Source organism: Canis lupus, chromosome 5 (assembly GCF_048164855.1).
Source record: "Canis lupus baileyi chromosome 5, mCanLup2.hap1, whole genome shotgun sequence".
NCBI lineage: Eukaryota > Metazoa > Chordata > Mammalia > Carnivora > Canidae > Canis > Canis lupus.
Window position 1 is genome coordinate 17,693,068 of NC_132842.1, and position 12,307 is coordinate 17,705,374.

At 38.3% G+C, this 12,307-nt stretch overlaps 2 protein-coding genes across 2 annotated transcripts in view; one reads left to right on the forward strand and one right to left on the reverse strand.

The window, feature by feature from the left end:
* LOC140633290 (ankyrin repeat domain-containing protein 26-like) overlaps window positions 1-11,512 on the forward strand; it is a 30,446-nt gene extending 18,934 nt beyond the window's left edge. Inside the window, exons 4-5 of the mRNA XM_072825622.1 lie at window positions 10,170-10,215; window positions 11,191-11,512. Coding sequence (XP_072681723.1) covers window positions 10,170-10,215; window positions 11,191-11,204 — 60 coding nt within the window. The 3' untranslated portion in view covers window positions 11,205-11,512. The remainder of the gene's footprint in view (window positions 1-10,169; window positions 10,216-11,190) is intronic.
* LOC140633127 (coiled-coil domain-containing protein 144A-like) overlaps window positions 1-12,307 on the reverse strand; it is a 606,261-nt gene that overhangs the window by 90,582 nt on the left and 503,372 nt on the right.

The following is a 12,307-nucleotide window of genomic DNA, read 5'->3' on the forward strand; positions in this document are numbered from 1 at the left end:
TAAATTAGTGACTACCTTTTGGAAAACAATATTTTTTTCAAAGAATGGAACTTAATTTGTTTTTGTTTTATTTTGTTTTGTTGTTTGTTTCTGTTTTTGCATTAAACTGTATTATACAAAACCGAGACCAGTGGAGCTGTGTAGCTAAAAGAGAGATGAGACTACAGCTGTAGACTTTTGTCCCTCAATCCTACAGTATCTCCAATGGAACCTTAGATTTCTATGATTGGTAGTTTGGAAACAAACTGTTATGAGAAAATCCTACTAATTAATGAGTCTTCGAATTAAAATTTCCTGATACGTTGTTTTTATGTGTATAATTTTCTTACCCTCTTATGTTTTTGATAAATGGAAAAGTATAAATAAAATTGCAAATATGTTCTCTTTATTAATGGATTGCAAGCTATTTCTACCATCTAACTCAATTCTCACCTGGAAATAAACCAGGGTCACAGAAGCAAGTATTTAGGAAAAGACTTTTGGCGAAAAGATCATTATATTACTTTGATCGTTCCTTAAGGAAATGAAGGCAGGCACTTAAGTGACTGGGCCACCTAGGCACCACTTAGTACCGTATTTAGACCCTATTTTGGGAATTCAATGAGAGGATGCCTTTTATAAGAAATAAGAGCATTCTAGATGGGAATATTTGTAATGCACATTTGATCCTTGACCAACATGGAATTGTAGCTGCAGGTCTAGGTAGCCTACACATGGACTTTCTTGGCTGTTGTGTTGTACTGTATTTTCTCTTATGTTTTTCTCAATAACCTTTTTTTCTCTAGCATACTTTATTTTAAGAATATATTATATAACACATGTAATGTACAAACCATGTGTTAATGGACTGTGTTATTGGTAAGGCTTCCCATCACCAGTAGGCTATTAGTAATTAAATTTGGGGAGAATCAGAAATTATACAGAGTTTTGACTGCACGGGGGTAAGTGCACCTAACCACTGTGTTGCTCAAAGGTCAACTGTAGTCTGAAATATTCCTAAATATTTCATAATTAAGTAGATAATGATAACTATAGTAAGTCAGGTGCTTCAAAAATTGGTCCTAATTCATAGAAAGGAAACAAAGTTACAGTTAAAATTTCTTTTCCTTGTTTCTAATTCTAGAAACTTATCAATGCGAAACTAAGTTGGAAAACTGGTGCTAGCTTATATTTTTTCCTTTCCTGAGGCAGATTTTCTGAAATCTCTGTGTTCACACGAAAAGAAGTACATCAGTCATCATATAGATAACAAAATAGTTTTACTCAATATTACCAGGAGAAATTCCACATGACTTTATGTAGTCCCACTTCCATTGTTTTATGTATTTAAGAGTCTGTGCTGAAAAATAGAGCATACAACATACCTCAAGATTTTGTTGAGTGCAAAATCAAAAGTGCAAAAGTGGAAAGTTCATTCGGAGGAATAATTTATTAAACAAATGATTAATCTCTCATAAAGGGCACTTTTTCTGAAAATCACAAACTATTAAAGTGTAAAATGACTCTTGTTTACAATTTTGTAACAGAAGTTACAAAGATCCTTCAGAAGTTATGTATATTCTTTTATTTCACATTCCTAGCTCCATTGGTTTCTTTACTATTTTTTATTTAAATTCAATTAACTAGCTTATAATGTTATGATATATATATCATGCCCGGAGCCAAAGGCCTACTCTCAGCCACTGAGCCACCCAAAGGTCCAAAGATTTAATTATTTATTGGCTGAGTAATATTCTGTTCTCTCTCTCCCTCCCTCTCTCTCTCTGTCTAATAAATAAATATGATACTTATTTATTTATATCTACATCACATCTTCTTTATGCATACCTCTTTCAAAGAACATCCATATCTCTCAGGTTGGCTATTGAGGATATTACTGGTATAAACATATGGGTGCAGGTGCCCCTTTGGATCCCGACCAAAGTGATCTTCGGGATTCATACCTTCTAGCGCAATTGCTGGGTTTTACATAGGTAGCTCCTTTTTCAACTCTTTGAGGAACCTCCGGTACTGATTTCCAGAGGAGCTGCACCAGGTTGTATTCTCACCAACATCATAAGAGGATCCCCCTTTCTCTGCATTCCCGCCAACATCTGTCATTTCCAGACTTGCTAATTTTGGCCATTATGAAAGGTGTGAGGGGGAAACTCACCGTGGTTTTGATTTGTATTTCTCTAGTGCCAGCTGATGTTGAGCATGTTTTCATGTCTGTTGGCCATATGTATGTCTTCTTTGGAGACATGTCCTTTCATTTCTTCTGCCCATTTCTTCATTGGGTTATCTTTCTTTGGGTGTTGACTTTGATCAGCTCTTTATAGACTTTGCATACCAGCCTTTTATCTGATAAGGCATTTGCAAACACCTTCTCCCATTCTGTCAGTTGTCTTTTGGTTTTGTCAACTGTTTCCTTGCTGTGCAAAAGCTTTTTATCTTGATGAATTCCCAGTAGGTCATTTTGGCATCTGGTGACATGTTCTAGCAAGAAGTTGCGGCAGCCGAGGTCACAGAGGTTGCTGGCTGTGTTCTCCTCTAGGATTTTGATGGATTCCTATCTCACATTTGGGTGTTTCATCCATTTTGACTCTATTTTTGTGTATAGCATAAGAAAATGGTCCCGTTTTATTCTTCTACATGTGGTGGTCTGATTTCCCACACCATTTGTTGAAGAGACTGCTTTGTCTCCATTGGATTTTCTTTCCAGTATTGTTGAAGAGGAGTGGACCATAGAGTTGAGGGTCCACTTCTGGGTTTTCTCTTCTGGGCCATTGATCGACATGTCTGCTTTTGTGCCAGTACCATACTGTCTTGTTGATCACAGCTTTAAAATAGAGCTTGAAGTCCGGTTTGTAATGCCACCAGCTATGGCTACCTCTATCAACATATGTTTGGCTATTCGGGGTCTTCTAAGGTTCCAAACAAATCTTACCGTTATTTACTCCAGCTGTATAAAAGGAGTTGGTAGTATTTTGATAGAGATTGCATTGAATATATAGATTGATGGAGCTAGCATAAACATTTTAACAATATTTAATTCTTTCAATCCATGAGCATGGAATGTATTTCCAGTTCTTTACACCTTTCTCAATTTCTTTCCAGAATGTCCTGTCATCTTCAGAGTATAGATCCTTTGTCTCTCTGGGTAGGTTTATTCCTAGGCATCTTATGGTGTTTGCTGCAATGGTCAATGGAATCGACTCCTCAGTTTCTCTTTCTTCCATCTCATTGTTAGTGTATAGAAATGCAACTGATTTCTGTGCATGGATTTCCTATCCTGCTGCTTTGCTGAATTCAGGAAAGGGTCCTAGCAACGTTGGGGTGGAGTCTTTTGGGTTTTCCACATAGGATATCATGTCCTCTGAGAAAAGTGAGAGTTTGAGTTCTTTTCTGATTCAGACGCCTTTTTATTTCTTTTTGTTGTCTAAATGCTGAGGCTATGTCGAACAACACTGGTTGTCCAGAGAGTGGACTTCCCTGTCGTGTTCCTGACCTTAGTGGCAAAGCTCTCAGTTTTTCCCCTTAAGAATGGCATCAGGTGTGGGCTTTTCATAGATGGCTTTTATGATATTGAGATATGCTCCCCCCCCTCCCTGCACTGCGAAGAGTATTGATCCGGAAAGGGTGCTGAACTTTGTCAACTGCTTTTTCTGCATCTCTTGAGAGGATCCTATGGTTCTTATCCTTTCTTTTATTTCTGTAGTGTATCACATTGATTCATCTGCAGATGTCGAATCACCCTTGCAGCCCAGGCATAAAACCCACTTGGACATGGTGAATAATCCTTTAATGTACTGTTGAATCCTCCCAGCCAGTGTCTTGGTGAAAATTTTGGCATCCATGTTCATCAGGGATATTGGAGTGTAATTCTCCTTTTGGGTGGGGTCTTGCTCTGGTTTTTCGATCAGAGTAATGCTGGCCTCACAGAGAACGCTGGAAGGTTTCCCTTCCATTTCTAATTTTTATAAACAGCTCCGAAGAATAGATTAATTCTTCCTGGAATGTGTGGTAGAATTCTCCTGGGAAGCCACCTGGTCCTGGACTCTTGGTTGTTGGCAGATATTTGATGACTGCTCCCATTTCCTTGCTGGTTATGGGTCTGTTCAGGTTTCCTGTGTCTTCCTGTTTCAGTTTTGGTAGGAAGGGATCCATTTCTTCCAGATTGCTTAGTTTGTTGGCATATAGTTGCTCAGAATGTGTTCTTATAGTTGTCTGTATTTCTCTGGTGCTGGTCGTGATCTGTCTTCTTTCATTCATGATCTTATTTCCCCAGATGTGGTTTTCTTTTTTAAAATTCCCCTGGCTATTCGGGGTCTTTTCTGATTCCACACAAATCTTAAAATAATTTGTTGTAGCTCTCTGAAGAAAGTCCATGGTATTTTCATAGGGATTGCATTAAACGTGTAAATTGCCCTGGGTAATATTGACATTTTCACAATGTTAATTCTGCCAATCCATGAGCACGGAACATTTTTCCATCTCTTTGTGTCTTCCTCAATTTCTTTCAGAAGTGTTCTATACTTTTTAGGGTATAGGTCCTTTACGTCTTTGGTTAGGTTTATTCCTAGGTATCTTATGCTTTTGGGTGCAATTGTAAATGGGATTGACTCCTTAATTTCTCTTTCTTCAGTCTCATTGTTAGTGTATAGAAATGCCATTGATTTCTGGGCATTGATTTTGTATCCTGCCACGCTGCCAAATTGCTGTATGAGTTCTATCAATCTTGGGGTGGAGGCTTTTAGGTTTTCTATGTAGAGTATCATGTCATCGGCAAAGAGGGAGAGTTTGACTTCTTTGCCAATTTGAATGCCTTTAATGTCTTTTTGTTGTCTGATTGCTGAGGCTAGGACTTCCAGGACTATGTTGAATAGCAGTGGTGAGAGTGGACATCCCTGTCTTGTTCCTGATCTTAGGGGAAAGGCTCCCAGTGATTCCCCATTGAGAATGATATTTGCTGTGGGCTTTTCGTAGATGGCTTTTAAGATGTTGAGGAATGTTCCCTCTATCCCTACACTCTGAAGAGTTTTGATCAGGAATGGATGCTGTATTTTGTCAAATCCTTTCTCTGCATCTAAAGAGAGGATCATATGGTTCTTGGTTTTTCACTTGCTGATATGATAAATCACATTGATTGTTTTACGAGTGTTGAACCAGCCTTGTGTCCCGGGGATAAATCCTACTCGGTCATGGTGAATAATTTTCTTAATGTACTGTTGGATCCGATTGGCTAGTATATTGTTGAGAATATTTGCATCCATGTTCATCAGGGGTATTGGTCTGTAATTCTCCTTTTTGGTGGGGTCTTTGTCTGGTTTTGGAATTAAGGTGATGCTGGCCTCATAGAACGAATTTGCAAGTACTCCATCTCTTTCTATCTTTCCAAACAGCTTTAGTAGAATAGGCATGGTTTCTTCTTTAAACGTTTGATAGGATTCCCCTGGGAAGCCATCTGGCCCTGGACCTTTGTGTCTTGGGAGGTTTTTGATGACTGCTTCAATTTCCTCCCTGGTTATAGGCCTGTTCAGGTTTTCTGTTTCTTCCTGTTCCAGTTTTGGTAGTTTGTGGCTTTCCAGGAATGCGTCCATTTCTTCTAGATTGCCTAATTTTTTGGCTCCGTTCTCTTTTTGATATGTCTGGCCAGGGGTTTATCGATCTTATTAATTCTGTCAAAGAACCAGCTCCTGACTTCATTGATGTGTTCTACTGTTCCTTTGGTTTCTATTTCATTGATTTCTGCTCTGATCTTTACGAATTTTCTTCTCCTGCTGGTTTTAGGCTTTAATATTCTGTTCTTTTCCAGCTCGTTTAGGTGTAGGGTTAGGTTGTGTATTTAGGACCTTTCTCATTTCTTGAGAAAGGCTTGCATTGCTATATACTATCCTCTTTCGATGACCTTTGCTGCATCCCAAATGTTTTGAGCAGTTGTGTTTCCATTTTCATTTGTTTCTATGAGGTTTTAAAATGTGCCTTACTGCCCCAGTTGGATTCTTTAACCTCTGTGTATTTGAATTCTTTCCAAATTTCCTGTCAAGATTGAGTTCCAGTTTCAAAGCATTGTGGTCTGAAAGTATGCAGGGAATGATCCCAGTCTTTTGGTACCAGTTGAGAGCTGATTTGTGACTGAGTATGTGATCTGTTGTGCAGAATGTTTGTTCCATGTGCACCCGAGAAGAATGTGTATTCTGTTGTCATAGGATGGAGTGCTCTGAAGTTATCTGTGAAGTCCATTTTGTGCAATGTGTCATTCAGAGCCCTTGCGTCCTAGTGGATCATCTGCTTAGATGATCTGGCCATTACAGTAGTGTTGTGTTAAAGTACTTACTATTATTATATGACTATCCATGTGTTCCTTTATTTTTGTTATTAATTGCTTTATAAGGTGGCCTGGGTGGCTCAGTCAGTTAAGGCTCTGCCTTTGGCTTAGGTCATGTTCTCAAGGTCCTGGGATCAAGCCCTGATCAGTCTGCCTGCTCAGTGGGGAGTCTGCTTCTCTCTTTCTTGCTGCCACTGCCTGTGTTCTCTCTGTGTGTGTGTGTGTGTGTCAAATAAATAAATAAATGAAATCTTAACAGAAAGTTGGTTTATATAGTTGGCTGCTCCCACTTTAGACACATTAAAACTTATAATTGTCCAATTTTAGTTTTGGATAGACCCTTTAATTATGGCATAGTGAGTTTCTTCATCTTTTGTTGTTGTTGTTTCTTCTCTTAATGCAGTCTTTGGTTTAAAATCCAATTTGTGGGATGACCAGGTGGCTCAGTGGTTGAGCATCTGCCTTCGGCTCAGGTCATGATCTAGTCCCACATCAGGCTCCCCGCACGGAGCCTGCTTCTCCTGCTGCCTGTGCCTCTGCCTTTCGCTCTCTGTGTGTCTCTCATGAATAAATAAAATCTTAAAAAAAATCCAATTTGGTTGATATAAATATTGCCACTCCAGTTTTTTTTCATGTCCTTTAATATGATAAATGGTTTTCCACTCCCTCACCTTCAATGTGAAGTTGTCTTTGTGTCTAAAATGAGTCTCTTTCAGATAGCATATCAATGGGTCTTGCTTTTTTTTTATCTACTGTGATACCCTGTGTGTTTTGGTTGGGGCATTTGACTTGTTTCCATTCAGAGAAAGGATTGAAAGATATGAATGTAGTGCCATTGTATTATGTGTAAAGTCCGTGTTCTGGTCTGTGTTACTTTTGGGCTCTCTGTTTGCTTAAAGTTTCCCCTTTACCACTTCTTGCAAAGCTGTTTTAAGGATCACAAATTCTTTTAGTTTCAGTTTGTGCTGGAAGCTTTTTATCTCCCCTTGTATTTTGAATGAAAGCCTTGCTGGATAAAATTCTTGGCTGTAGACTCTTCTCCTTGAGCACCCTGAGTATATCATGCCAGCTCTCTCTGGCCTGCTAGGTCTCTTTGGATAGATCCGCTGCCAGTTGAATATTTCTCTCCTTCTTGGTTCAGGGCCTCGTGTTCCAAGCTGCTTTCAGGATTTTCTCTTTGGGTCTGAAATTTGCAAGCTTTGTTATTATATTGGAGATATTGAACTGTTTTTTATTGATTTTGAGGAAGGTTCTCTGTGCCTCCTGGCACTCGAGTGCCTGTTTCTTTCCCCAGATGAGGGAAGATCTCTGCTATAATTTGCTCAAATATGCCTTCTGCCCCCTCCTTCCCCTCTTTTTCTGGGATCCCCATTATTCTAACATTGTTTTGCTGTGTGGTACGACTCATCTCTCAAATTCTCCTGTCATAGTCCAGTGGTTGTTTCTCTCACTTTTCCTCAGCTTGTTTATTCTCCATTGTTTTGTCTTCTATATCACTACTTCTCTGTGAAGCCTCATTTATCCTAGCAGTTAGAACCTTCATTTTTTATTGCATCTCACTAAGATTAGCCTTTTTTATCTCAACTTGATTAGATATCAGTTGTTTTATTTCTCCAGAAAGGCATTCTCTAATGTCCTCTGTGTGTCTTTTAAGCCCAGCTATTATCTTGATGGTCATTCTTCTGAACTCTCGCTCCAGCCTCTTCCTTCTATCCATGCTGATTAGGTTTCGGGCAGTCAGTACTACCTCTTGTTCTCTTTGTGGCGGTGAGTTTTTCCATCTTGTCATTCTGTCCAGAGAAGAAGAGATGAGTGAGAGAACAGAATAGAAAAATATCAAGAATGACCCCAGATAAATACATGCTAAACAAATCAGAAGAGACCCGAAGCCAATTTAAAGGTTAACAAAGGAGATAATAGAATTAGAGAGATCAAGAGAGCAGAGCAGTACACCGATACTATGTGAATTTTGGTCTTTTTGTTAGGAAATTGCACCCCCAAATGGTTAAGAGGAAACCTTGTATATATACAAAAATAAAATTAAATACAAGGAAAGTCTAGAATGTAAGTGTAAAAATGGAAATTAAAAGTCAAAATAAAAAGGATATTATCAGCCAGTTGAACAGAACAGAGCAATATACTATATCGTAAGTTTATTTTGGTCTGTTTGTTAGAAGAAACTACATCCCAAAATTGTAAAGAATGAAAAACTTCATTATATGCAAAAATAAAATTAAATGCAATGAAAGGATAGAATGTAACTGTAAATATGAAAATTAAGATAGATTTTAAAAATATTATAATCAGACAGATGAAGAGAATAGAGCAGTATAGTAGATTCTGGTTGTATTTTAGTCTATTTCTTAGAAGGAACTACTTCCCGAAATGGTACAGAAAGAAAAACTTCAATATATACAGGAATAATATTAAGAGCAGTGAAAGGATTGAATGCAAGTGTAAAAAGGTAAATTGTCAGAGTTGATAAATGAAGAAAATGGTTGAAAGCAAAAAGAAAATTAAAATAGAAAGACTAAGGAGTCATGAGAAATAGCCATGAGTTCTGTATACTGTTTGCCCCTAGCACTGGAGTTCTGCAGCTCTGTATGATGAGTAAAGTTGGTCTTAGCAGGAAGTTGTTGCTGACCTCCTGAGGGAGAGGCCTGTTGCACTGATTCTTAGGTGTCTTTGCTTAGGGTGGGATTGCACCACCCTTGCCAGGGGGCCAGGCCAGGTAAGCAGCTCCAGATTGCTCTCTGTGGCTTTTGTTCCCTGAAGGCTTTCTGGGCAGCTTTAGAGGATGAGAATGAAAATGGTGGCCTCCTAATTTCCAGCCCTGGAATTGAAAGATCTCACTCCCTACTGTGTCTCCCTGGTTTCTGTCTGCACTCTGTATTCACCCAGCCTGTGACCAAGCATTTTTATCTCAAGCACAGACCCCCTTTCGATTTTCCAAACTTTGCAGACCCCTGTAGCTCCCATTCACACTGTGCCTCTGGGGGGAAGGAGGAGGTCTTGCCCAGTTTTTCCTGCTTGGAAAGTGGTCACCTGACTGTTCCTCGGTTTGGGGTTTATGGCAACACTGAGCTGAATGCCCACTCCTGGGCTCACTGATTGCAACTGGCTTCCCCGCTCAAACGCCTTGGCAACTGCCATACTCAGGCGCCGCCCCCATTCCTTCTGTGACCCCGCGCCCCCAGGGATCCTGAGACCACACTGTCCGTCCCACTTAGGATGCTGCCCCCCGTTGCCACCTGAGCATCTTTCAGACAGGGATGTCCTCACTGGAACAGACCTCTTAAAAGTTCTGGTTGTGCACTCTGCTGCTGTATCACTTTCCAGGACTTGCCTTCTGGCTTCCAGAGGTTCCCTGCCGCCCTGGTTTAATCTTCTGATATATGCCTCTGATTCATTTCTCCACACCTCCTACCTTGCAGAAAGCGGTCGCTGTTCTATTTGTAGAATTGCAACAATTCTTTTCTTGGATCTCTGTCTGAGTCCACAGGTGTTCAGAATGATTTGATACCTATGTAGCTGAATCCCAGACACCAGACAAAACTAGGGTCTCCTACTTCTCCACCATCGTCCTCTTCTTCCAGAAATTCTGTATATTCGATTGATCAATATTAATTGTACTTTTTATTAGAATCCTCTAAACAGCATTATAGGTTTCTTCTCAGTTATCCAGATTAAAATAAGTAGGGATTTATTTTATTTATGTGATCATCTTTCTATTTAAGCAAATTGTAGCTTTTACTTTCTAAAAGTATCATTTCCAGACCACGTTTCATAAGCAAAATAAAATTCCTACAATAATGTCTCTTGTTTAACTTGAACATTGTAAGTAACGTTTAACTTATTTCAGATGCAGCAGATGTTGGAAGAGAGTATAATCAGAGAACTAAAAGAAGGTATGTTGCCAAATTTACAAATTTAGATGGTCATTAATTTCTGAAATAAACCACAAATAGTAACTGGCATCCCTTCCCCTTGTTAAAATTTGTCTAGATATATCTAATAAAAAATGTAAAACATAAACATAATGAATAAGAGACTTATTCCTCATTTGGTCATCGTGTTTCATACCTTTTTTAAAAACCTGCAGCCTGTATGCCTGTTAGCACTTTTGGCTGTAATCTTCCTTCACTTGTGCCATCGCTATGGAACTGTCAATCTGAAAATGTGGGCGTTCTCAAATTCTTGTTTCTGCTAGTGGTAGAAGACCAAACAGACCAGACTTGTCTCAGTAATACTTAGTTAAGCAATTATATAGTTCATATAGCTGTCCCTTGACAGGTGACATTTCAATCTCCAGCCACTGGTTTTGCCATTGGGTAAAATTCCAGGTTTCTTAGCATGGAATATAAGCACCCAAATCAATTTGGTTCTTGCCACATTGGTGAGCCTTCTCTGTCGCCATTACCCTACTCTGCTGCTTTGCAGAGAGTAATCTTTCAGGTATCAGCCTTCCTATTCCCTCCACCGAAAAGCAGACAATATTGATAGAAAACCAGGATGTCCCTTCTGTGTGTTCTTATAATGTCTTGTTTTAAACCTGCCATGATATATTTGACTCTAGATATTGCCTGTTAGATTTTTCAGTTGATAGTATATGATTGTTCAGGGGTGGACTGTGCCATCAGCTTGCAATCTCATCTTGTAATGAGAAAACCAGAAGCTCTAGTGTTTATCCACAGTAGTAATTAATTCAATGGGCAATCGTGAGCAAACTTGATTTAATAGTAATCTTGTATTTTATATTGTAGTTATATGTAGATATTTTTCATCCTTTTAACACTCAGAAGATTCCAACTTTTTTTTTTTACTAACTTCTAGTTAACTACAAAGTATTTCAGATAAAGAATATTATTCTTTCTCTTTTTCAGTTGCTCATGATTGAGAATCAGGATTCTGTAGATCTTCTCCTTTAGGACCTACTGACGAATCAAATGTAAATCAAGATCTAGTACTGCAAGCATCACGAGAATATGTAGAGATTTTGAATAGAAAGTATATGATCTGAAAGATATATAGTAAAAGTTTATTACCTAGATGTTTAATATAACATTTTAATTGTTTCCCAATAAATATCTGATGTACAAAAAATCTTTATTAAAGGAAATGTTGTTATATCGTGTGTAATGAAATTTTATATATTATTTTAAGCTATGTTTCTTGGCATCTGATTAAATTTAAGCATATTTTCTACATGGAAACCAGCATTATTGAGTTTTACAGACTCCAATCTGCCCAAGTAGATCGGACCAAGTTGTTGATAATGTTTTGGGGCTGGTAATTGGTAGTTGTTGTTTTTTTTTTTTTGTATTTTCTATGTTTTATTACTAGACATATGGATTTAGACACACATCATTTTGATATACTGCTGCTAAAGCTATCACCAATGTTTGTATGTATTTCAATTTTTATAGTGCCATAAACCCTGTGTATAATTTCAATTTTAAATACTTATTATTCATAGTTCTTTCCTCATGGTGAAAAAGATTTGCCTAAGGCTTTTTATCTTTTCTTTTTTTTTAATTTACTTTTTGAGAAGAGTCTTAAAATTAGAGAAAAGAAAAAATAGAGAAAACGACCTTTTCCCTCCAGAATGGTTTGAAAGTAAATTGTTAATTTGTGCCCAATTCCTGTGGCCCCTATATCCTGCAAGTCAGTACATTCCACATAGCTACCGTACAACCCTGCCAATCAGAAAATCAACACTAATACAATTGTCCCTTGAATAATGTGGAGCTTAGGGGGGCACTGATCCTCTGTGTGAAAATCTGTGAACTTTTGACTCCCCAGGCACTTAACTACTACTAATCTACTGTTGACCAGAATATTTATTGTACCAAAACAGTCAATTAACCTATTTTTTGTGTGTTATATGTATTCCATTCTATATTCTCCTTATAAAGTAAGCTAGAGAAAAATGTTATTAAGAAAAATCAGAAGAGGGTAGCCCGGGTGGCTCAGCGGTTTAGCGCCGCCTTCAGCCCGGGT